We start from the raw sequence: 26292 nt of genomic DNA on the forward strand, positions 1-26292 counted from the left end.
CGTGCGGCGAATCACCGGAGCTTTTCCGCTCGGCTGCGGTCACGTGACAGGGTCCAGCGGGGGAATAGAGCACTTGCACATCCGCCATCTTTATACAGGAAGTGTGGCACGGGAAGGGTGATTGCCACACGCCAAGTGAAGTGAGTGATTCAAAGGTAACCGATTTAAGCAGCAGAAATGGATGTTTTCATTTAAATAGTAACAAAGCACGCTCTTCTCTCGCTAACAGTGTATTTACACCACTATCTTGCACTGACTTGGAAGCACAATAAAAATACTTGCATTTACATAGCGCCTTTCACGACCTCAGGACGTCTCAAAGCGCTTTTTGAAGTGTAGTCACTGTTGTAAGGTAGGAAACACGGCAGCCAATTTGCGCACAGCAAGCTTCCACAAACAGCAATGTGATAAAGACCAGATAATCTGTTTTAATGATGTTGATTGAGGGATAAATATTGGCCAGGTCATCGGGATAACTCCCCTGCTCTTCTCCGATAAAATGCCACAGGATATTTTATGTCCACTCGAGAGCGCAGATGGGGCCTCGGTTTAACGTCTCATCCTATGACAGTGCAGCTGTGGCAGCCTAGATTTTTGTGCTCAAGTAGCTGGAGTTGGGCTTGAAGCCACAATATTCTGACTCAAACGAGTGCTACCAACTGAGCTGCAGCCTGACACCACAATCATCATAGGCAATCCCTCGAAATCGAGGAAGACTTGCTTCCGCTCTAAAAGTGAGTTCTCAGGTGACTGTACAGTCCAATACGGGAATTACACTCTTCCTGTCACAGGTAGGACAGATAGTCGTTGAAGGAAAGGGTGGGTGGGGAGTCTGGTTTGCCGCATGCTCCTTCCACTGACTGTGCCCTCCTGGATGCTCTTCCTCCATTTTGGGTGGTCTTGGGCCAGGGATTCCCAGGTGTCGATGGAGATGTTGCACTTTATCAAGGAGGCTTTAATGAAGATAATGGCAAAAAGCAAGGAACAAGAGGCACCTTATCTGAAGTGTTTATGAAGATTTTGTTCGCTGCATATGAGAGAACAAATAAAGTGTGCCTGCCTTGGGAGGGGCCAGGTGGCCAAACTCAATTTTATATCAATAAAACCTTGAGGCTCTGGAGCAAAAAATAAATTTGTTTTTGATTTTTTTAGGTCCATTTCTGCCTCCATATCACTCAAGCAACATAGCCATCCTGGACAATAATCACCAAATATCATTTGATAAGTGTTCAAATTTTTTGGGTCAGTTTCACATCATATTCCTCCAGCTAAGGATACTACTACTGCTGCTTGCTCGTGTGTTTCTTTTTGTCTTCCAACTTCCTTCAGTGCTGTCCCTCCCAGACACAATCTCTCCTTTATCAAGTATTGGCAGGCTGGGAAAGATTTATGGTTGACAGCCCAGAAAACACTTGGGGAGGGCAAATATTTGGAGTGACGAGGCCAAGTAGTATTTGGAATTAGCAAGTAGGCAGGTCAACAAGCACTCAGTTGGAGGGAATGAGCAAAGAGGTAGGCAGGTCAGAGCACTTAAAGCAGACGAGCAAGTGAGCTAAGAAACACTGAAGATCTTCAGTCTAACTCGAATCTGCCCCATTTGCCCTCTGCCACCCTAAGTTCATCTTCACACAAGGTTTAATCATTAGTTGTTGCAAAGTTCAGCTCTTCAACTGCAAGATTATATAATTGTATTTGCCAACTAATTGCAATTGAGCCGAGATCTGCAACAGCTAATACGAAAACTGATATGTATGTAAACCTGTAATTACCATGTCTAACCACCAGAGGGCTCATCCCCTGGAGTCCCAAGGGATCCTACAATCCCTTGGGAGCATCTGTATATAAGGAGGCCTCTCAGGCTGCAGAGGCACTCTGAGATCTGTAATAAAGGACGACGGTCACACTTACTTTGAGCTTGCAGTATCTAGTCTGACTCCTTATCCAAGACGTAACAAAAACCATGGCTGAAAAAAAGGGAAGAGAGGCAGGCCGGTCATGACTTGGGGCCAAGGATTCAAAGCGCAGTAGATTGTAGAGGGCTAGTCACAGGAACTCAGCAGAGGAAGTAGGTGGAACTTAAATGTAGGTGGTAAGACCTTGCCACGGTCACATACTTACAAATGAGGAAGGCTATTCAACCCACCTTAATTCATCCATCCAACAAAATGCTACAGATCACCCCCCACCCCCTGCCCCCCTGCCCATTGCTTCATCAAACTATTACTAGTTTGGCCTCCTTGTCCTACCACCACAATTTAAAAGTATTATTCTGGATTAAGGGTGATCAACATGAATGTTGCCAATCAGGAGAAATTCAGGCATTTACAGAGCGAGTATTAAATTACCAGCTCAAATCAACTTCACAAAATGAGCAATTTGACTGCTCAGTTTTCTGATCACTCGTTCCTTACCGAGTTATCGAAAATCAAACTACTTTTGTTTTGTTCACATTGTCAATTGGATATTTAATGTGATTTCAGCAGATTGGCTGAAAGTTGGTCTTAATTACTAATGCTCAATAGATATGCAAGACTTTCAAAAGGTGCAACACGTTGTTAGATGTGATACACACAAGACATTTAATACAAAAAAACCTCACAAAAGACACATTTAAATACATATCCTTTATTAGTTCAATTTGAGCTGGTCAAACATCAAGATTATATACACAACAATCTATTCGGCCAGATTGCATAGCTATAGGCAACTGCAATTAGAAATCTGACATTTAAAACTGTTCCTGACAGCAAAAAATTTCAGTTACTTAAAAAGGAAATCTTGTGCAATGCAATTTAAAAAAAACTCACCACTTCGACGTTAACAGTTTACAGTTTTCAAATCCAACATTGAAATAAATGGATTTTGTACACTAATATATCATCATAGCCAGTCCCTTGGAATCGAGGAAGACTTGTTTCCACTCAGTGAGTTCTCAGATGACTGTACAGTCCAATGCGGGAATTACAGTCTCTGTCACAGTGGTTGAAGGAAAGGGTGGGTGGGGAGCCTGGATTGCCGCACGCTCCTTCCACTGTATACGCTTGGTTTCTGCATGCTCTCAGCAACGAGACTAGGTGCTCAGCACCCTTCCGGATGCTCTTCTCCATTTTGGGCGGTCTTGGGCCAGGGATTCCCAGGTGCCGGTGGGGATGTTGCACTTTTATCAAGGAGGCTTTGAGGGTGTCCTTGAAACGTTTCCTCTGCCCACCTGGGGCTCGCTTGGCATGTAGGACGCTTGGTTAGGGAGTCTCATGTTGGGCAGGCGGACGATGAGGCCCGCCCAATGGAACTGGTCGAGTGTAGTCAGTGCTTCGATGCTGGGGATGTTGGCCTAAGCGAGAACAGGGACGTTGGTGCGTCTTTCCTCCCAGTGCGTTGGTGTCTCCGCAATATATATGGTCTACTAATGTATATATATATAAAAAGGAAATTTAAATGTTTGCCAATTTATTCCAAATGTTGTTTCCCTGGTTCAGAAAAGTAATAACTCCCCTGCTCTTCTTCAAAATAGTGCCATGGGATCTTTTACGTCCACTTGAGAAAGTAGACAGGGCCTCGGTTTAACGTCTCATCTGAAAGACGGCACCACCGATGGTGCAGGGCTCCCTCAGCTTAAATTTTTTTTGTGCTCAAGTCCCTTTAATGGGACTTGAACCCATAACCTTCTGACACAGAGGTGAGAGTGCTACTCACTGAGCCACAGCTGAGGGCTCAGACATTAGTTGTTGTACCTTATTTTCTCGGGTCTTTTAAAATTAATTATTTCAGAAGAGTTATAAAAGATAGCAATTTAAAAAGGTATTGGGAAAACAATTTAAAATTGCTGGATCAAGTTTATTCCCTTTGGAAATCATAAGTTACTGCTCTTAATTCTTCAGAGGGAGTTTTATTTTTAAAAATACAATTTTTTTTAAAGTTCATTCTCAGGATATGGGTGTCACTGCCAAGGCCATTATTTATTGCCCATCCCTACTGGCCCAGAGAAGGTCGTGGTGTGCCAGCTTTTTGAACCACTACAGTAAGTTTTGCTATTCTTTATAGGGGTTTGATACAACTGAGTGGCTTGCTAAACCATTTCACGAGGCAGGCAAGAATTAACCACATTGGTGCGGGACTGCAGTCATGTAACAGCCAGGCTGGATAAGGATGGTAGGTGAAGGACACTTGTTTTTATAACAATGATAGCTTCATGACCAATTAAAAAAAAATAAACTAATACCAACTTTCTATTTCCAGAAATAGAAAGATGATTCTAACTGAATTCAAATTCGGAAACTGCCACGGTGAGATTTGAGTTTACATTCTCTAGATTATTGATCAAGCCTTGGGATTACTATTCAAGTAACATACTATTGTACTACCGTACCTGTATTGTATGTTAGAATGCACACATTTAGTAAAAGGTGTAAAATCACACTTTCTTTACAATATAAGATTGTGATAACTGAATTATGGCATCACAGTTAGAAGCTATTGGGGTGATCATGGTTTAGCTCTTTAAGGCAGAGTCTGCACTGCCATGGCTTGTAATAAATCAAAAGTTAAAAAAAGTTCTGGCAGCTATAATGAGGCACTTTTTAAAGTGGAAAATGGTCTATTGAAATTCCAAAATGTAGCAACGTTTGACTATTTTTCGGTCGTCTCAGCAGGTTTCATGATAACAAGTAGGCTTCTGTGACTGACCTGAATTAGTGCCATCTAGTTTAATTTCTACTTCAGGCTACAGAAGAATAGCAGATTCTTTGTAAATCAAACAGAATATCTGACAGCTTGGCACCAACAGATTTCTATTAATACAGACTTTAAAAATAAATTTCTAGTCATATTTTTTGCAACTTAAAATACAGAACAGCTTTGTTGAGAGTTTAATTTTCAGGTCAGGATAATGAAATTAAAACTAATAGGAACCACACACACGATCATATATGTGTCTATAACTTCAGAATCTTTATATCCCATAGTATACTGTGCATATTCTCTTATAACTTTACATCTCGGACATGAAGCAGCTAGCTCAGGAGAGCTTTTGCAGAAGCCCAGGAGGTTGTTCACCTTCTCAACTGCAGGAGATAAATGGGCCTAGAGGGACTTGTAATATGGCAGGAACACTAGGTACCTATGAGGTACAAATCTGAGAGCAAGCACCTGCAATTGATCGATAATGCCTGCACTTAGAGTTACCTTCTCTTTAAAGGGAACAAGTACTTTTTAAAAAAAATACACTTTTCAGAATCTAGCATATTATACATAGAAATTACAACAAGGAAATAGACCCAGAGTTGTATTCAATGAGAAGAAAAATGCTCAATGCCAAACAATTTTCTGAGGACTGTAGTTCTATTTCAGCCCCAAAACAAAACATTTCAATGGGAGGCAAACCTCAAAGTGAACAGTTTTTTGGTTCTCTATTTCTTTAGTTTATGCCATTCACCTTAAATGCACAGAACCCCATTTTCCAGAGATTATGGAAGAGATGATTTATATATTTTGAAAAGAGCCCATCAGCACTCAAAGGGTCATCAGGCTGTTGTTGAAACTCCAACTTGCTCCTCACATTAATTGATGACACATCTAGGAAACAGTCTATGCATCATCTCTTTTGAATGTGATTCAAACTTACAACCAGAAGAGCAAAATAAGAAACTGTCAGTAATGTTTTAAATAGTGCCGGGGAGGGTGGAAGTTGTAGGCCGGAGAATTTTCACAGTACTCATTTATTCATCCATTCAGTCTCTGTGTCTATTAGTAGATGGATCATTACAATTTGCAAGATGCCTGAGCGACTTTGGAGCTGGTTTTCCTTTTTAGGGCTTTGCAGATATATGCACCAGCTTCCAATAACTTCTGCAGATCTACTCCCTAAAAATACAGAGCAAGAGATTTATTCAGTCATAATGTTGAACATAGAAATTACTAGACACAAAAAGACCGAGGTCCATTTAGTTTGCCTTCTACCACTGTGGTAGTTGCATGATACAATGAATTTTTGATTAAACAGAGCAATCAATCTCCATCAATTAGTCTACAACCGACCCAGAAATGACAAGGGAAACCCCAGTGGAGGAGAGCTTCAGGAATTATGTTCAAAGTCACCTTTGTCCTCCTCAGCATTCTACACTTAGCACATCCATGTCTCAAATGACTCATACACTGCATGTATCCCAAAAGGTTAAAATCTGCTAATTAGAACCAATTGAAGGTGTTCTGATCATTTAAGCTCAACTAAGGTAACTTTGATAGAAAAGTGTTAAATAAAGAACATAAGAAATAGGAGCAGGGGTAGGCCGTACGGTCCCTCGAGCCAGCTCCGCCATGTAATAAGATCATGGCTGATCCGATCATGGACTCCGGTCCACTTCCCCGCCCGCTCCCCATAACCCTTTATTCCCTTATCATTTAAGAAACTGTCTATTTCTGTCTAAAATTTATTCAATGTCCCAGCTTCCACAGCTCTCTGAGGCAGCGAATTCCACACTTTTACAACCCTCAGAAGAAATTTCTCCTCATCTCAGTTTTAAATGGGCAGCCCCTTATTCTAAGATTATGCCCCCAGTCTCCCCCATCAGCGGAAACATCCTCTCTGCATCCACCTTGTCAAGCCCCCTCATAATCTTAAACGTTTCGATAAGATCACCTCTCATTCTTTTGAATTCCAATGAGTAGAGACCCAACCTGCATACTATCTATTATATATGTATACTTGTATTTACTCTGTACAGCCACCAGAGGGCTCATCCCCTGGAGTCCCAAGGGATCCCATAATCCCTTGAGAGCACAGGTATTTAAGGAGGCTTCACAGGTTGGAGAGGCACTCTGGAGACCTGCAATAAAAAACAGGAGTAGGCCATCTAGCCCCTTGAGCCTGCTCCGCCATTCAACAAGATCATGGCTGATCTGGCCGTGGACTCAGCTCCACTTACCCGCCCGCTCCCCATAACCATTAATTCCCTTATTGGTTAAAAATCTATCTATCTGTGATTTGAATACATTCAATGAGCTAGCCTCAACTGCTTCCTTGGGCAAAGAATTCCACAGATTCACAACCCTCTGGGAGAAGACATTCCCTCTCAGCTCTGTTTTAAATTGGCTCCCCCGTATTTTGAGGCTGTGCCCCCTAGTTCTAGTCTCCCCGACCAGTGCAAACAACCTCTCTGCCTCTATCTTGTCTATCCCTTTCATGATTTTAAATGTTTCTATAAGATCACCCCTCATCCTTCTGAACTCCAACGAGTAAAGACCCAGTCTACTCAATCTATCATCATAAGGTAACCCCCTCATCTCCAGTATCCGCCTAGTGAATCGTCTCTGTAACCCCTCCAAAGCTAGTATATCCTTCCTTAAGTAAAGTGACCAAAACTGCACACAGTATTCCAGGTGCGGCCTCACCAATACCCTGTACAGTTGCAGCAAGACCTCCCTGCTTTTGTACTCCATCCCTCTCGCAATGAAGGCCAACATTCCATTCGCCTTCCTGATTACCTGCTGCACCTTTTTGGGATTCATGCACAAGGACCCCCAGGTCCCTCTGCACCGCAGCATGTTGTAATTTCTCCCCATTCAAATAATATTCCCTTTTACTGTTTTTTTCCCCCAAGGTGGATGACCTCACATTTTCCAACATTGTATTCCATCTGCCAAACCTTAGCCCATTCGCTTAACCTATCTAAATCTCTTTGCAGCCTCTGTGTCCTCTACACAACCCGCTTTCCCACTAATCTTTGTGTCATCTGCAAATTTTGTTACACTACACTCTGTCCCCTCTTCCAGGTCATCTATGTATATTGTAAACAGTTGTGGTCCCAGCACCAATCCCTGTGGCACACCACTAACCACTGATTTCCAACCCGAAAAGGACCCATTTATCCCGACTCTCTGCTTTCTGTTAGCCAGCCAATTCTCGATCCATGCCAATACATTTCCTCTGACTCCGCGTATCTTTATCTTCTGCAGTCATCTTTTGTGTGGCACCTTATCGAATGCCTTTTGGAAATCTAAATACACCATATCCACCATGCTTGTTATATCCTCAAAGAATTCCAGTAAATTAGTTAAACATGATTTCCCCTTCATGAATCCATGTTGCGTCTGCTTGATTGCACTATTCCTAACTAGATGTCCCGCTATTTCTTCCTTAATGAAAGCTTCAAGCATTTTCCCCACTACAGATGCCTTTTGTCTGCCCCCTTTTTTTTTTTAAAACAGAGGCGTTACATTAGCTGCTTTGCAATCCACTGGCACCTCCCCAGAGTCCAGAGAATTTTGGTAGATTATAACGAATGCATCTGCTATAACTTCCGCCATCTCTTTTAATATCCTGGGATGCATTTCATCAGGACCAGGGGACTTGTCTACCTTGAGTCCCATTAGCCTGTCCAGCACTACCCACCCAGTGATAGTGATTATCTCAAGGTCCTCCCTTCCCACATTCCTGTGACCAGCAATTTTTGGCATGGTTTTTGTGTCTTCCACTGTGAAGACCGAAGCAAAATAATTGTTTACGGTCTCAGCCATTTCCACATTTCCCATTATTAAATCCCCCTTCTCATCTTCTAAGGGACCAACATTTACTTTAGTCACTATATATAAAATCGGTAAAAGCTTTTACTATCTGTTTTTATGTTTTGTGCAATTTTACTTTTGTAATCTATCTTTCCTTTCTTTATTGCTTTCTTAGTCATTCTTTGCTGTCGTTTAAAATTTTCCCAATCTTCTAGTTTCCCACTAACCTTGTACGCATTGGTTTTTAATTTGATACTCTCCTTTATTTCCTTGGTTATCCACGGCTGGTTATCCCTTCTCTTACCGCCTTTCTTTTTCACTGGAATATATTTTTGTTGAGCACTATGAAAGAGCTCCTTAAAAGTCCTCCACTGTTCCTCAATTATGCCACCGTTTAGTCTGTGTTCCCAGTCTACTTTAGCCAACTCTGCCCTCATCCCATTGTAGTCCCCTTTTTTTTTTAAAAAGCATAGTACGCTCGTTTGAGACACTACTTCCTCACCTTCAATCTGTATTACAAATTTAACCATACTGTGATCACTCATTCCGAGAGGATCTTTTACTTGGAGATCGTTTATTATTCCTGTCTCATTACACAGGACCAGATCTAAGATAGCTTGCTCCCTTGTAGGTTCTGTAACATACTGTTCTAAGAAACAATCCCGTATGCTTTCTATGAATTCCTTCTCAAGGCTACCCCGTGCGATTTGATTTGACCAATCGATATGTAGGTTAAAATCCCCCATGACTACTGCCGTTCCTTTTTCACATGCCTCCATTATTCCCTTGATTATTGTCCGCCCCACCATGACATTATTTGGGGGCCTATAAACTACGCCCACCAGTGACTTTTTCCCCTTACTATCTCTAATCTCCACCCACAATGATTCAACATTTTGTTCATTAGAGCCAATATTGTCTCTCACAACTGCCCTGATATCATCCTTTATTAACAGCGCTACCCCACCTCCTTTCCCTTCTTGTCTATCTTTCCGAATTGTCAGATACCCCTATATGTTTAATTCCCACCCTGCAACCGCGTTTCTGTAATGGCCACCAACTCATACCCATTTGTAATGATTTGTGCCGTCAACTCATTTACTTTATTTCGAATGCTGCGTGTGTTTAGGTAGAGTGTTTTAATACTAGTTTTTAAACCATGATTTTTAGTTTTGACCCCTCCTGCAGCCCCTTTATATTCATACATATTGTCTCTTCCTATCACCTTGTGGTTTACACTTACCCCAGTGCTACTCTGCTCTATTGCCTCCTGCCTTTTGCATTCTTTCTTGGGGTCCTGTTCATCTGAGCTCTCACCCACTCTAACTAGCTCAGAGCCCTCTCCTGGGTTCCGAATACTCCTCGCATTGAGGCACCGAGCTTTCAGGCTTGCCCTTTTATTGCACTTTGACCCTTTAGAATTTTGCTGTACAGTGGCCCTTTTTGTTTCTTGCCTTGGATTTCTCTGCCCTCCACTTTTACTCATTTCCTTTCTGTCTTTTGCTTTTGTCTCCATTTTGTTTCCCTCTGTCTCCCTGTATGGGTTCTCATCCCCCTGCCATATTAGTTTAACTCCTCCCCAACAGCACATTGGTTCCAGTCCTGCCCAGGTGCAGACCGTCTGGTTTGTACTGGTCCCACCTCCCCCAGAACCGGTCCCAATGCCCCAGGAATTTGAATCCCTCCCTGCTGCACCACTGCTCAAGCCACGTATTCATCGGAGCTATCCTGCGATTCCTACTCTGACTAGCACGTGGCACTGGTAGCAATCCCGAGATTACTACTTTTGAGGTCCTACTTTTTAAATTTAGCTCCTAGCTCCTTAAATTCGTCTCGTAGGACCTCATCCCTTTTTTAAACCTATACCGTTGGTACCAATGTGCACCACAACAACTGGCTGTTCACCCTCCCTTTTCAGAATGTCCTGCACCCGCTCCGAGACATCCTTGACCCTTGCACCAGGGAGACAACATACCATCCTGGAATCTCTGTTGCGGCCGCAGAAACGCCTATCTATTCCCCTTCTAATTGAATCTCCTATCACTATCGCTCTCCCACTCTTTTTTTCTGCCCTCCTGTGCAGCAGAGCCAGCCACGGTGCCATGAACTTGGCTGCTGCTGCTGCTGCCCTCCCCTGATGAGGCATCCCCCTCAACAGTACTCAAAGCGGTGTATCTGTTTTGCAGGGGGATGACCGCAGGGGACCCCTGCACTACCTTCCTTGCACTGCTCTTCCTGCTGGTCTTCCATTCCCTATCTAGCTGTGGACCTTTCACCTGCGGTAAGACCAACTCGCTACACGTGCTACTCACGTCATTCTCAGCATCGTGGATGCTCCAGAGTGAATCCACCCTCAGCTCCAATTTCGCAAGGCGGTCCATCAGGAACTGGAGGCAGATACACTTCCCGCACACGTAGTCGTCAGGGACACCGGAAGTGTCCCTGAGTTCCCACATAGTACAGGAGGAGCATATCACGTGACCGAGCTCTCCTGCCATGACTGAACCCTTAGATACACTTAATTTGGCGACAACACTGTTAACAGGTTACTTACTGATATGTTGACAATTTTTATACTTTTGACTATACAAAAGTGAGGACGCATTGAAAACTGAAATTTAACCTTCAGTCTTGTCCCAACTAATCAATAAACCTGAGTTCTTGCAGAAGGGTTGACAACTACTGGCTTATTAAACTAATTTTCCTCACTCAGTAATGGTTAATTCTACAATAATTAGGTTGGGTCAACAGGTGGCCTTGCCTTCCCAGGGCTACTCTAGTTGGTTAAATGCCACCTAATTGCTGCTCCCTTTCATTGGCTGACCCACTGTGCATAATATGTAAACCAGGAGTATATCTGCCCAAAGCTCAGAGTTAACCCCTGAACAACACACAGACAGCAATTTCTAAGCTTTAATTTCAACTAAGTTTATTAGATACTTCCCTCTGTCAAGCTTCAAGCCAGCTCCTCGGACTGGCACTCAATAGCATTAATTTCACCTCCCGGAATCAGCAATAAGATCCTTCATTTTTAAAATTTCAGTACTTAAATTCTACACCCACAGGCACAATTAGCTACAGAATAGTGGGAGAAATTGAGGGGAATGAGATAACATAATAAATCTCATCCTAATAGAACTTCAAGAAATGCACTTCTTAATAGCAGTGCAAGGAATGTCAGATGCAACTAATCAGCTGAAAAGCCTAATTTGTGGCAAGAGGCTTGCAAAAGATGTAAATTAGAAGAATCCTTCCATGCCAGTTCGCTATCTCATGAGATAAAGAATTGAACTTTCAATACAAAAAGTTCACCGGGTTAAATTTTCTTTGATTGATATTTGTGAACATGCTGTCGAACCTAGAACAATCTGAAAAGTTAAAATGAAAACACTTCTCCTTGGAAGGCATACTTACTGTCCGAATTCCCAGCCCATCCAACATGTACACGACATCCTCAGTTGCCACATTTCCAGATGCCCCTTGTGCGTAAGGACAGCCGCCCAAGCCAGCCACTGACGAGTCCACTGTACAGATTCCCATCTGTAAAACAGGTGGAAAACTCCAGCTTAGCAGCACACTTTCTGAATGTTAATAGCTACAGTACTGGTTAATAGCTACACTACTGTGTAGCCTTGTACTTCCAGGGCAACAAAAAGATTATCGAGGCTACTACATTTCAAAATGGAAATCAGTAAAACCGGTTACCCGACTGCCACTTTTCATGCTGCTTTTGTGGTAGTCACTAGAAGGTGAAGATACACAGGTCAACTGACCCTCATAATCTACTTGACCTGCCAGGGTGCCTGAAAATAGACACCTAGTCATGGGGAGGGGAACCCATGTTTTATCATCCCTTGGCACTGTAGCTGAGTATACCATACACAACTAAGATGTCCTTGGGCTTCAATTTATTTTTTGAACCAGTTAATTTAGTGTTAATTTATTCAATTTTTGCACAGATACTGCAGTTTTTCTGATGGCAATGATTAAAGAGGCATTTCCCCCCAGTATTTTCTAGTAGCACAAATCCCACCCCCCCCCAAAAAAAAAATCAATCTTTATGTATTGTGGCTGTATTCCAAAGATTAACAGTTTGACTTAAAAAAAAGGAATTGTCCCAGCCATAAAGTAACAAGTTCTGTCCATCTCTCTTGTTTTTGTTAGTAGGGTGAGGGGCTGCCAATACAACCAACTCAGACTTTTTGGTCATCACAATCACGTTAAATGTCTTACCATCAACATCTAAATGGTAAAAATAAAATCACCTTGTGGATCTCAAAGCCCGATCACTAGTGATCAGTTTTTAATCAATAGAAAACTCTGCTGATTAAATAGAGTGGCGAGAAGGAAAGCTAAATTGATAATTAAATCTGCCTTGCCTGTAACTGGCCAGTTTTGCACTGTTTAAAACGAGTACCCAGTACAAATTAAGAATGTTGCATACAGGGCTTTATTCAGAAGTATACTTGAAACTTCAGAAAAATCTCAAATAAGCCAGATATTTAATTGAATCAGAGATTATGCCTATGAACGTGTAACTGGGTACAGCAGACTCGCTGAATGTCCTGTAGTTCAAAGTGTACAAATAAGTACATTCTACATTCAAGTAAGTATTACAACTGTGAAATTGGTTACTTGTAATCTTTTTTATTATTCGTGCATGGGATGTGGGCGTCACTGGTAAGGCCAGCATTTATTGCCAATCCCTAATTGTTCTTTGAGAAGATGGTGGTGAGTCGCCTTCTTGAACTGCTGCAGTCCGTGTGGTGAAGGTACTCCTACAGTACTGTTAGGGAGAGAGTTCCAGGATTTTGACCCAGCGATGATGCAGGAACAGCAATATACTTCCAAGTCAGGATTGTGTATAACTTGGAGTGGAACTTGAAGGTGTTGGTGCTCCCATGCGCCTGCTGCTCGTCCTTCTAGGTGGTAGAGGTCGCTGGTTTGGGAGGTGCTGCTGAAGAAACCTTGGCGAGTTGCTGCACTACATTTTGTAGACGGTACACACTGCAGCCATGGTGCACCGGTGGTGGAGGGAGTGAATGTTTAAGGTGGTGGATGGGGTGCCAACCAAGTGGGTTGCTTTGTCCTGGATGGTGTCGAGTTTCTTAAATGTTGCTGGAGCTGCATTCATCCAGGCAAGTGGAGTGTATGCCATCACACTCCTAACTGGTGCCTTATAGATGGTGGAAAGGCTTTGGGAGTCAGGTGAGACACTCGCTACAGAATGCCCAGCCTCTGACCAGCTCTTGTTGCCATGGTATTTATGTGGCTGGTCCAGTTGTTTCTGGTCAATGGTGACCCCCCCCTAGGATGTGGATGGTGGAGGATTTGGCAATGGTAATGACGTTGAATATTATGGGGCGATGGTTACTCTCGCTTGTTGGAGGTCATTGATTAAGCAGCTGAAGATGGTGGAGCTTAGGACACTGCCCTGAGGAACTCCTTCAGCGTTGTCCTGGGGCTGGGATGATTGACCAACAACCACAATAATCTTCCTTGTGCTAGGTATGACTCCAGCCAGTGGAGAGTTTTCTCTTTGATTCTCATGGACTTCAATTTTACTAAAGCTCCTTGATGCCACACTTTGCCAAATGCTGCCTTGATGTCGAGGGCAGTCTCTCTCACCTCACTTCTGGAATTCAGCTCTTTTATCCATGTTTGGACCAAAGCTGTGGTGAGGTCTGGAGCCGAGTGGTCCTGGCAGAACCCAAACTGGGCATCGGTGAGCAGGTTATTGGTGAGTAACTGCCGCTCTGTTGAAACTCAGTTTATCAAAACAATTTACTAAAACTCAGCTTCCCAGTTAAAATCCACTAAAAGCCTAAATTTAAAAATCACTTGCCTGTAATGCTGCAAAGATGTTGACAAGAGCCTGGCCATACGTATCATGACAGTGTACAGCTAGTGCACTGACTGGAACCTCCTTGATTACAGCGGCCAGCATTTCTCGCATACTGCCTGGTGTTCCTACACCAATGGTATCCCCCAGGGATATCTCATAACAACCCATGGAATAAAGCTTCTTGGCCACCTGCAAAAAGCATAGTTAAGTTGCCAGGGCAATGATGGTCTTTAGTGGCAACTTTCCATCAGTTCTGTTGATTCTGCAATGCATCTCAATAGTCAGTCTTGTACAACTTTAGTGCAGCATATCACTAAATTAGAGAGAAGAGAATACAACCATATCTGTTTTTATGTTTAAAATTGTTCATTTATCAACATTTTATCATGTAGTGATTCAATAATAAAATGTCCCAAAGATCTTAGTGCAAGAAATCTGTTATGCTTCAGTAAATTCTAATTTATGTCTCTCTTCTTCCCCCACTCCCACCATACTTGCCTCTGCAACTTTAATAGGGGAAATATTTCCTTCATAAGGACAGCCAAGCACACAGGACACATATCTGAAACAGTACAAAAATTAAGTTAATTTAGTGGATTCTCAGTCTAGAAATAAAGTTGTTTTTTTTTTAAAGTGGAGAGCCTCTGTATAGGCCTCCTCTATCTAAAACCAGGCAGTATGGATAGTTAATAGCTACAACTATCCATGAAACCCTAAACTAAAGTCAGATCTGTAATTGGTCAGAACACAGCTGCAGATTTCAATCTGCTAACTGAATCGGTTTACTTTTTTGTGAGCACAGTGTTTGTTTCACCTTATGTGCACAATCACCAGCTACAACTTGATCATCAGTATCAGTTTCTCTTGCTGTAAATAGCGGTGTTGAAACTCTGCTAGTTCTTTAACCCATGCTGGTGCAAAGATGATTGCGTCATATTTACAAGGCTACTAGCCACCCCCCACCCAGCAGAAAACAGTAAATACAGTACCAACAAATTCAGTTGATCACAATATACCAACTAGTTACATGCACTTATTTATTTATAAAAATCTTATCCAGTCCTTCCTTATTGTTCCTCAGACTTTTCTTTGCACTCCCTTTCTTCCAAGCTTCTCTGCTGTAGCACTGCACATTGCAGGTGCACATTCGTGTCAGGGCAGGGCATGGATAACCGTCCTCTCTCGGTGTAAATTTTCTAAATTTAAACTTTGCAGTGACAAGACTGCGCAGGGTGAGAAAGAGATTTCTGTTTTATTGAGTTCAACAGTACGACAGCTCTATCACCAACCTCTAAAAAAACTAGCTAGATGCCCTGAGACTGTTGGGGTTAAAATCTTTAAATTGGCAATTTAATAAAAATTATATTTATAAAATATTTTAGAAGAATGTGTAGCTCAAGTTTAAAAAAAGAACCTGAGGCTTTCAGTTTCAATATATTTTGAGTTCTTGGAGAAGCTATTGCAGAGGAAACCAGGTTATAAATTTAAAAAGAGTTCTTCTTGATTTTAATTATTGGATGTTTCATACTATACAGGAACATATTGAGAAAAATGATCAGAATCCGAGACCTTGAACGTAACTCGTGAATACAAATTATTTCATCATTTTCTTAGTAAATTCACTCAAGAAAAAAAAACTTTTAACAAGAGTCTACTAGAGCTCAACAGTTTTGCTGGTACGCTCTCAAGTAATGGATTCAAATTTTCATCTACTTCAGCTGAGAAGGTATTTCCAATACATTGAGCATCATCTGAAACATTCCAGGAAACAAATTAATAATTTGCAGCTCCCCTGTGATGTAGTAGATAAATGCACCATGTGACATATTACTGAGGCCTATAACAATAACGTACATTTATAAAGCACCCTACAACAAAGAAATGACCTAAAGTGCTTCACAAATAGGCATAAATAAACAGGCACCAAGCCAGAAAGGTAGACAAACGAAGCTTCATTGATACTGGGTCAGAATCCTGGAACTTCCTCTGTAACAGCACTGTGGAATTACCTTCACCACAGCGGTTCAAGGCAGTGGCTCATCACCACTGTCTCAAGGGCAATTAGTGATGGCCAACAAATGCTGGCTTTGCCAACAATGCCCACATTCCATGAACAATTTTTTTTTTTTTAAATGGGTTTTGGAGAATTTTAAAGTTGGAGAGAGGAGCAGAGAGGTTTAAGTAGGTAGTTCCAGAATTATAGGACCAAGGTGGCAGAAGGCTTTAACTGGGGAAAAAGAGGGGGATGCACAGGAGGCGGGAATGAAAATGTGTTCAGCAGGGGATACAGGGCTGGAAGAAATTTCAGAGATAAGGCAGGGCAAGGCCATGAAGACATTTAAAAATGAGGAACAGAATTTTAAATGATATTGGGGACAGGGAGCCAATGTACATCAGCAAGGACAGGAGTGATTGGTGAGAGAGACTTGGTGCAGGGTAGAAGAGTGGCAGTACAAGTCGAAGTTTATGTACTGCGCATCAGGAAAGTCCCACGGTCCTAGTTTCGGGATCTGGCTTGATTAGAGTTACTAATCTCAGCCAGGGCAGCAATATGGGGCTACTACAATTGTGTCCTTGATTTAGGAGGTTGGACAGGAAGTCAGCTGGAGCTCGTTCTACTTTTTGCTATCCAGTGACCTTTGCTGGCAAATATAGATGTATGGGCATTAAGTGCATACTGGAATTGGCACAGCTGCGATGTTCTGCAGGGTCAATTAGCCTGCCAACACTCACTGTCTATGTGCACGCATGATAAAATGCCACTCCAATAAAGCACCACCATTTGTAGAACTAAATTGTAACATTAGTCACCGTCTTGAGCGGAAGGAAAAAGGGGAAGAAAACTGGGAGGATTTTTTTAAAAAAGGAATAAGTTATATTACACAGAGTAACCTCCAGTTATTTATCATTTACAGTACCATAAACACTTTTTTATTGATAGCAAACCTTACTGGTAAGCTGCAACAACCTTCCACTTAGTGAGCAAGATGAAGAAATGCCATTTTACTTTTGTTCTTTAAAGCTGCAATACACAGGACATTTCTTACATCAGTGTGTGTTTTGGGCTAAAGTGAAAGCTAATTTCATTACATTTTTGATTACATTTATTTATGATTTATGTGAGAGGGGAAATTGAAGTGGTCTTCAATAGAAAATAGAAATAAAAATGTGAAAGATTTGTAATCATACCCTCGGACTGGAATGTTTGCATCCTTCGCTGCTTTCATCACCACTTCAAACCGCTGTAGACTCTCATCAATGGAACAGTTAATATTTCTTTTGCTGAACATTTCTGAGGCAGCTCCAAAGATGGCTACCTCTCTTGCGCCTGCTAGGAGCTGTGAAAAACAGTACGTTATGCTCCTCACCACACACAGATAGAATAAAATGGGACATTGCAGACCAAACTCCCGATCCCAGATTAAGCCACCATGGATCATTATAAATAAGACAGGAGTCAACAGGGAGTTCTTGATAAAGAAAATTAGGTACATATGCTAATCTAAAGTAGGATTATGCTAATCTAAAGTAGGAAAATTAGGGGATTACACCAATAGCAAATTCTGTTAACTGACCGTGACAGGAGTCAGTGTAGCCAACTCTATTTTTACTTGTTTTTTCTCGTCCCTTTTTTGTTCAACTCTGCAAGGGAGTTTACCTTTCAGTTTACAACCATAAATATTAACTTATCTTTTGTTTTTTTTTTAATTTAAAAAAAGGGACCCACTACAGTATTTTCTATTTTATAACAGATCCTGAACTTGCTAACATTTTAAAATGCCCAAAAAAGCTTTTATAAAAACACAGAAAATTATTATAGGTATCCTGTGTAAATTACATTTCATAGATATTTATATTTCAGGAATCATCTGGAATAAGGATTCTACAATGATGTCACAGCTTAACACCATGTTTACCTTCAGTGGTATTGCCATTTATAGTAAACCAATTACTGAATTTAGTGCAATCCTGTGCTACACCACCAGATTTTCTTGCAATTTTCTGGTTAGTACCAGACAGACCAGACATTTACAGGCCAAAACAACAAATTGCATTAATTACAAAATGAAGAATAAATAGAAAATTCCAAAAATACAAGTAAATACAAATGCAATTAAAATATAATGATTTAAGTACTCTCAGCAAGCACAGCTTCTGAATAGTTCAACTGTCAAACTGAAAGCTTTTGTTACTGTACTACAAATTCAGCTCGTATTGGGTTTTATCCAATTCAAATATCAGAAACACCACCCCAGGGAATTCTCAGATCTTACTCTTCCCCCAAGTAGACAATACCTCATGCATAAATCCAATTAAAAAGGAATGACAAATACATATCTTAATTTACAAGACACCGACCGAGAGAGCTATGAATACTTTGTATGCTTACATAAAAAACACATATCTTAACAATCGGTCCAATAGATCAGAGGCTAACTAAATAGATCTGCTAACTAAAATAAATGAGCCAATCTCAATCAAGAAGAAAACATTTGAACATTAAAAAGTGAAAAACTGATTTTAAAAAATAAATGTAGGTGACTTTTATACCAGCAGCACAGTGGCACTATTCCAACTGAGGCACACAAACTCCCATTGTTTGCTTTTTTGACATCCTGAACCTCCTGCTGCCATTGAAAGCAAAGTTATACTCAATTTTTTGGAATGTTTAATTATAGCTGAAGACTTGAACACAAAAGCTTAAACTGAAGTATTATTTTAAAACTAAATGACACAAAGCTTGCAGATTATTAGATAGTAATCAGACTTTTAAGTGACTTTTAGCACTCCTGGACTAAAAGAGTTCACCACTAACCCTGGTGAGATTAGTTAACTCAACAAAGACCAGGATCAAATCCAATTGTCAGAATAGTCAATTCCATACGGTGATGCATGTAGGAGGGCTCCTACAATGAGTTCTGAACAAGGGTTACACCTGAAATATAAATGTCTTTCTCCTTTTGCATACTGATGGTCCTCGTGTATTCTTGTAACTTCATATTTCTAGCATTTGCAGATTTTTTTTTCAATTAACTTCTGAACAAGCTTTTCTTTTAAATAGTCTGCGTCTGGCAGGATCGCCATTCTAGAATCAGGATTCAAAATATCTAACCACTCCCATTGTGCATTTAACACAGTACAACACTGACATTTTAATTTTACTTTAAAATTATTTTGCAAGATTAAGCCTGTTGCTGGAAAGGATTCTTGTATTCAGTTCGGTATAAAGGCCTTCTTTTAAAAAGGTGTCAATGAAAAGTATTTTGTCCCATTAAGTGAATAATGGAAACATGCAGGTCTTGGAAATAGACACTTACCGCAGTCTCAAACCCCTTCAGGTTTGGAGTCAGCACTGGGTAGCTCACATTTGGATATTTTTGGATTCCTTGCATCACTTCCTTCTGGTCAGCCATCTACACAGGAAACAGGCAATGGATACATTCCAATATATAGAATAGTCAAGTACAAGTAGTCACTGACATATGACATTAACTGACTAAGAACAACATGAAGTGCCATTTCCACTGTAAAATAATGTAGCAATAGCCACAAGTAATCAGTACCACAACTTGCATTTATACAGTGCTTTTAACGTAGTAAAATGTCCTAAGGCACTTCACAGGAGTGATAGCAAACACAATTTGACACCGAGCCACATAAGGAGAAATTAGGACAGGGCTTGATCAAAGAGGTAGGTTTTAAGGATTGTCTTAAAGAGAGAGGCGGAGAGGATGAGTGAGGGAATTCCAGAGCTTAGCACCTAGTCAGCTGAATGCACGGCTGCCAATGGTGGAGCGATTAAAAACAGGGATGCTCAAAACACTTGAATTCGAGTGCAGAGATCAGTTATTTGTACTGTGTGGCATTTCTGTTTTTAAAAGAACTAGACAGTGATGAGCACGCCATGGCTCGCTAAGGATCATTAAAAAGGCACATTTTTAAAAATGGGCAAAAATTATTTTTCTCTTTTCGGCTCCCCCGACCTTATCCTTTCAATTCAAAAGGACTGGTAGGCAACCCCTTTCCAGGCCTTGGGCAATGTTGCATTTATGCCAGCCTCAGCAGGTGAGTGGGTGTTTCCTCTGAATTTCTTTCCCTGTGAAGTGGTGCCAGGACTCTATAAAAAGGTCTGATAGCCTGGGAAATACAAGAAACTCACCATGTACTGATTCACAGCTGTGAATATGTGCCCTTGCATTACATTTTTGAACCCCAGTGAACTACACATTTCCTTGTCCATTTTTCTACCTTCTTTTAGATCCATCAGTGCCACAAACTATTCCTCGCTTGAAAGGGCAAGTTTAGAACTTAAATCAATTTGATTCTGTAAGCAGGCACTAAGTGCGCTGGCGACGTGGGCCCTCAGAGTTTTCTTGGTACTTTTCCCTCACCCCAAGTGGCCTGGTTAAGAATGGGAATGTAAAGAGTGACCAACATGGGATACATTTTCCTCCAGGCTCCAATGTGAGCAAAAAAGTCAGTGCAAATAGAAAATGGCAAAACCCATTTTATATTCACGCCAACTATTACGTTTACATTAACAACTGGACGCGAATATACCCCAAAACTGTATCCTGCAGCAATGTGCTGCAACACTGGCTCAGTACCATAACCTTGCTTAGTACACAGAATACAATACAGCAATCTGCCATGTATAGTTAAAGACACGAGTCTACATGTGGGTAACAAATTAAAAAAAGATCACAACAGTGTAAAACATTTTTTTTTAAATGTTAAAAGTTTAGTTTTTCAGAGACTAATATTTACTTTGTCTCAGATTCCAAATCTACCAACATCCTATCAATACTTTTATTTTCTTATCAGTTTGATGCTGCATGGGGGAGGAAAATAAAACACATCACAGGACAGTAGTAAACAGATTCTCCCCCTCAAAAAAGTACTTACTCTGACCCTTATCTAGATTGTACTCTTTTCAGTTCCCAGTGAGCATAACCTTTAAAACAGTGTAGTGATAGATGTATAACTTGGAGTTTGGGTCCAGAAACTGCTCAACGCTCAGGTCCGATTGCAATAGCTGTTCTCAAGGCTAGTTCCAATTTCTGACTTGCTTACCTGAGGGACCCATTTTGGAGAGACAAAGCTCGTTGCTTCCACAACAGACAATCCAGCCTCCGAGAGAAGGTTTATTAACTGAATTTTCACGTCAACCGGAACAATAACCTACAAGCAAAAACATTTTCAAGGCATAAAAATTCTGCATTAAAATGACAGGCACAAAATCTACAAACAAATATTAAGAATGGTTTTAACAACTGATCTAATATCAATGAGACTTTTCATAATGACTTTTTCCTTTTCCACTGCTTGTTGTACTTTTATTATGAATTCTGCTCAGTTATCATACAATTACATTACACAGGATATACAGCACAGAAACTGGCCATTCGGCCCAACCAGTCCATGCTCCACTTGAGCCTCCTCCCATCCTTCCTCATCCAACTGTAACGGTAACATAGTGGTTATGTTACTGGACTAGTGTTCCCGAGGCCTGGACTAATAATCCAGTGACATGAGTTCAAATCCCACCACGGCAGCTGGGGAATTTCAATTTTAATTAAATAAATCTGGAATTATAAAGATAGTATCAGTAATGGTGACCATGTAACTACCAGATTGTTGTAAAAACCGAACTGGTTCATTAATGTCCTTTAGGAAATCTGCCATTCTTACCTGGTCTGGCCTATGTGTGACTCCAGACCCACAGCAACGTGGTTGACTTTTAACTGCCCTCTGAAACAGCCTAGCAAGCCATTCAGTTCAGGGAAATTATCGATGGGCAATAAATACTGGCCTTGCCTGCGACGCCCACATCCCGTGAATGTGAATAAAGAGAAAACAAACTATCAGCAGAACCTTCGATTCCCTTCTCCCTCATATGCTTATCCAGCTTCCCCTTAAATGCATCTGTACTATTTGCCTCAACTACTCCGTGGTAGTGACTTCTACATACTCACTCTCTTTGGGTAAAGAAGTTTCTTCTGAATTCTCTATTGGATTTCTTGATGACGATCTTATATTGATAGCTTCTAGTTTTGTTCTTCCCCACAAGTGGAAACACTCTCTCTATGTCTACTCTATTAAAACCTTTCATAATTTTAAAGACCTCTATTAGTTCACCCCCTCAGCCTTCTCTTTACAAGAGAGAGAGAAAAAGAGACCCAGCCTGTTCATCCTTTTCCCGAGTTCTGGTATCAGATTTGTAAATCTTTTTTGCACCCTTTCCAGTGCTTCTGTATCAAAAAGGTGATCAGAACTGCACACAGTACTGCAAGTGTGAGCTAACCAAGGTTCGATACAAGTTTAGCATAACTTCTCTACTTTTCAATTCTATCCCTCTAGAAATAAACCCTAGTGCTTGGTTTGCTTTTGTTATGGCCTTATTGATTATTAATATCAAGTTAATTTAATTTCAACATATGGTCGGTAGAGCTGACAAAAGCACATATTCACTGAACAGAAGTGTGACCAAGTATTATCTACGCTGTACTTTCCCACTCGGGACGGCTATTGCAATTTTTGTCAGTAGAATAATGATTTAATGCTTTACATGCAAAATCAGGCTAAAAATAAGCTACTTTCTGTATTGCGACAAAAAAGGAAGCTTGATAATATTAAAAGTGGGGTTTCCATCCAATTTATGGAATATCATATCCTCATCCCATTAAACATCTTTTATCCAAAGGCTTGCTTTCAATAGTGTTAGATGCAGAACTCAACTGTGGGTTGAATGAACGCAACAATAACTTGCATTTATATAGAGCCTTTAAAGTAGTAAAATGTCACAAGGTGCTTAACACTCAAGCGATGGTCTTTTGGCGGTCAGTCAACTGCCTCATTCATAGCAACAAATACATAAAGATTTAATACAAGTTTTAAATTATAGCAATTTAGTTTTATTGGTCTCCTCTGTCAGAATTGGGGGGAAAAAAATATAATTAAAAAAAAAATCATACGCATTTTTTGGTCAATTTTCTGCACTGTCCCCCTTGCTGGGGATTATTATTCATGTGTGAGCCTTGATGAATCAGTTTCATCATGCATTTTAGCTGCAGTAAGCATTAAAGCTTAATCTCGTTTTGTCCTAATCTAACCTCCTCACGTGTACACTTCTATCAAACTGAAGCAGAAAAGTAGAGAGAGGGTCAAAAGCTAATTATCAGGAACAGGAACCGTGGACAAGGTTCTCCTCCCTTACCAAGGGGAACAAGGCCAATTATAATGCCCCCACTGCCACCCTGTTCTAGTCTGAAAAACTCAGCAACTCACTGGATAAACTCAATCAGAGCCAGAGATGTTGAGATTGACATTTTTGATTTCAATCTCTAGTCAGGCCTTATTAATAATGTCAGTGTGAAAAATGGATACGGTTACTAGAAAGTACAGTAATCCCTTCTTTCTACAATATTTCTTTGCTTCCTTCCTCTGTATTGTTACTGCATTGGATTCATTCTGCCCTTTGGCAGTTCTTCCCTATTTCACTGATTAGCCCCCTATCTATAGCAAAAGGTGAATTTTATCCTTTTCAAGATTAACTTCCTGTTGTTAAAGTTCAAAAAAGCAATTTATTTGCAACTGAAAAATTGTAAAGCAAGCTCTTCGCACCAAGTGGTGAATAGGACTTTTCACTGTGCTTTTTAATGGGTCTCTCACAAATAGCACATTAGGTGATTAAAATCCTCTGTTAACTGAGAGAAAAAAAAATTTCCTGCACGCAAAACTATATGAAACCAACCAAAGAACTGTAATAACATTTAAAAACCATTAAATAAAATTGTTGACTGGGCAACCACATCTTTTGTTGAGATTGTGGCAATGCAATTAAAATGAGCTTTATAGTCAGTAAAGCCACTTTTAGGGTAGGTAAATTGAATAACTGTTTCTGTTCTTAATGTAAAGCTTGGCATATTGTGAATTACCTTCTCATTCTGTAATCCATCTCTGGGTCCAACTTCCACAATTTTCACTTGTTCAGGCAGAGAATGTGCCACACTAGCCTGCATTAGCATTAAGGAAAAATTGTCAATATCTTCCAATATTATTCACTGCTTATAAGATTTTAGCATTGCTTCTATGCCATGGTATCAAAGATCTCTCTGCAATCATCACTACAAAAAGCAACTATGTTTTCAAATAGCCATGCACTCTGCAAATATATTTACTCTTAATAAAAAGGTCAACAAAACACCCAACAACATGTCCTTGATTCAATGCCAGTGTTGTCTTTTTAGACTAAACACCAAGGAAAACAAGAAATGAGCTGACGCACAAAATATAAAGTAAACACAAGGGCTCGCAAATGTGTGGTAGAGAAGGCACAAAAAAAAATCAAATCTAGTTACGCTTCTGATAATTGTTGAAGTGCCCATAATTTTTGGCATAATTTAGGATAGCATAATTTTGTGCTAAATTTTGACTAATTATAAAAATCTAAATTATAAAATCAAATATAGTTAAACAAAAATAAATCATATTTAAAATAAAATCTAGCACTGACCCAACCCAACATATTTTGTGCCAATGAACTCAATTCTTTATCAATATTGTACAAACAGTGGCACAACCAATTGCAATCTCGTGACAGATCCACAACCTAAAGTCAACACTGTTGCTACATTTTCTTCATTGACATATAGGATAGGCTGCTTTCCCATTTTAGGTTTTGCATGACATAACTTTGCCAGAAAATAAAACAAGTTTCTATCAGACAACACTCAAAATTAAAAAGGAACTAATATAGGTTCTAAAATTTGGAAACTGACATTGCTATGAAAAGTGTAATGTAACTCTTCCAATTAAAATTTTCTCCCACTTACCACATAAGTGGGGTTCACAGTTTGTTCAACAGATTTATAATATTTTGACCCACAAAAAAATGCTGAGTAGTGCTATAAGAGCTACACATTCTATCATTTCACAGAAGTGAAAGATTTGCATTTATATTGCATCTTTCAACAGGTTTCCAAAACATCTCGAAGTGCTTCAATTGCACTGAATGGCTTTTGAAGCACTTCACAGACAATGAATTGTGTAAGCAAATAAGGCAAGATTCTACAAACAGTAAGATTAATGAATAGTGCTAGAGATCCAGCTGAAGTATTAGAATGAAGCCTCAGTTTAAGATCTCAGCCAAAACTCCAGGGCAAGAAAGGGAATTTTTGTTTTAAAAACTGAACTCTTCAAAAATATTGGCTCAAAACACCTGCCAAAACAGGGCCAATGGTAACCAAGAAAATGAAATTAAATGTACACGTTGTACAGCATTGCACCTTGAAGTACACATGTGCGATTAAAAATATTAGAAATGACTTTTTGTATGTGATATACACGTAAACAGGTCACTTTTTCACCTTCACTTCCGTCAAACACTTCAGAGCAGCGCATTAAAAACCGAAGGCCATTAACAAATTACGTTTCCCCCTTTACAAACAAATCAAAGCACAACTTTCCCGGATGCTTATCTGTCAGGTTTATTATGTTGTCACTCACAGCAAACGCCCGGTGAAACGCAGCCGCATTAACTACAGGGAACCGCATCCTTGTCAGCACCATCGCTAGCGCCGCCATCTTTAGCTCCCGGTCAAATCTCGCCGCTACTCCCGCGAGATTCAAGGCAGGCTCCAGCAATCCGGCTCACCCACGCTTCAGATCATGTGACCTTTAGCCTTTAGCCCCGCCCTGGTTATCCCTGAGCGCGAGGCTGTTGGAATGTGGGTTGGGCGGGACAAGGCAGTTTTATCTCCTTGTATGATAACGTTCCTTGGGACGTTGTACTACCGTTAAAAGTACTATATAAAAATACAAAGCAAAAACAGAAAATGCTGAAAACATTCAGTATCCGTGGAGAGAGAAAAGTTTACGTTTTCAGGTCTGAGCCCTTTGTCAGAACTGGAAAAGTTAGAGATGTAGAATAGAAGAGAGTCCTTACA

The 26292-nt window shown here is 40.5% G+C and overlaps 1 protein-coding gene across 2 annotated transcripts; it reads right to left on the reverse strand.

Moving 5' to 3' along the window:
• Positions 1 to 2810: 2810 nt before the first annotated feature.
• On the reverse strand, positions 2811 to 25950 carry LOC139279873 (hydroxymethylglutaryl-CoA lyase, mitochondrial-like). 2 transcript variants are annotated; one of them, XM_070899158.1, is made up of 9 exons: positions 25853 to 25950; positions 24283 to 24360; positions 21419 to 21526; positions 19663 to 19758; positions 17534 to 17682; positions 14843 to 14906; positions 14345 to 14533; positions 11914 to 12039; positions 2811 to 5859 (listed from the first exon to the last, which is right to left on the reverse strand). In XM_070899158.1, exons 1-9 carry the CDS (start codon positions 25928 to 25930, stop codon positions 5758 to 5760), a joined length of 990 nt encoding a protein of 329 aa, XP_070755259.1. In that variant the 5' UTR covers positions 25931 to 25950; the 3' UTR covers positions 2811 to 5757. The 2 variants fall into 2 exon arrangements, with proteins under 2 accessions (XP_070755259.1, XP_070755260.1); XM_070899159.1 differs by lacking the exons at positions 24283 to 24360; positions 25853 to 25950 and adding an exon at positions 22037 to 22094.
• Positions 25951 to 26292: the final 342 nt, after the last annotated feature.

This window comes from Pristiophorus japonicus, chromosome 14 (assembly GCF_044704955.1).
Source record: "Pristiophorus japonicus isolate sPriJap1 chromosome 14, sPriJap1.hap1, whole genome shotgun sequence".
Classification (NCBI taxonomy): Eukaryota; Metazoa; Chordata; class Chondrichthyes; family Pristiophoridae; genus Pristiophorus; species Pristiophorus japonicus.

What these genes read in the sequence shown, in the direction of transcription:
- LOC139279873 (XM_070899158.1), bottom strand. Translation starts at nt 25,930, where the DNA reads ATGGCGGCGCTAGCGATGGTGCTGACAAGGATGCGGTTCCCTGTAGTT. An exon ending in CGTTTCACCGGGCGTTTGCT is followed by an intron (nt 24,361 to 25,852) that starts GTGAGTGACAAC and finishes ATGCTAATGCAG; the next exon opens with GCTAGTGTGGCACATTCTCT. An exon ending in CTCCAAAATGGGTCCCTCAG is followed by an intron (nt 19,759 to 21,418) that starts GTAAGCAAGTCA and finishes TTTCCTGTGTAG; the next exon opens with ATGGCTGACCAGAAGGAAGT.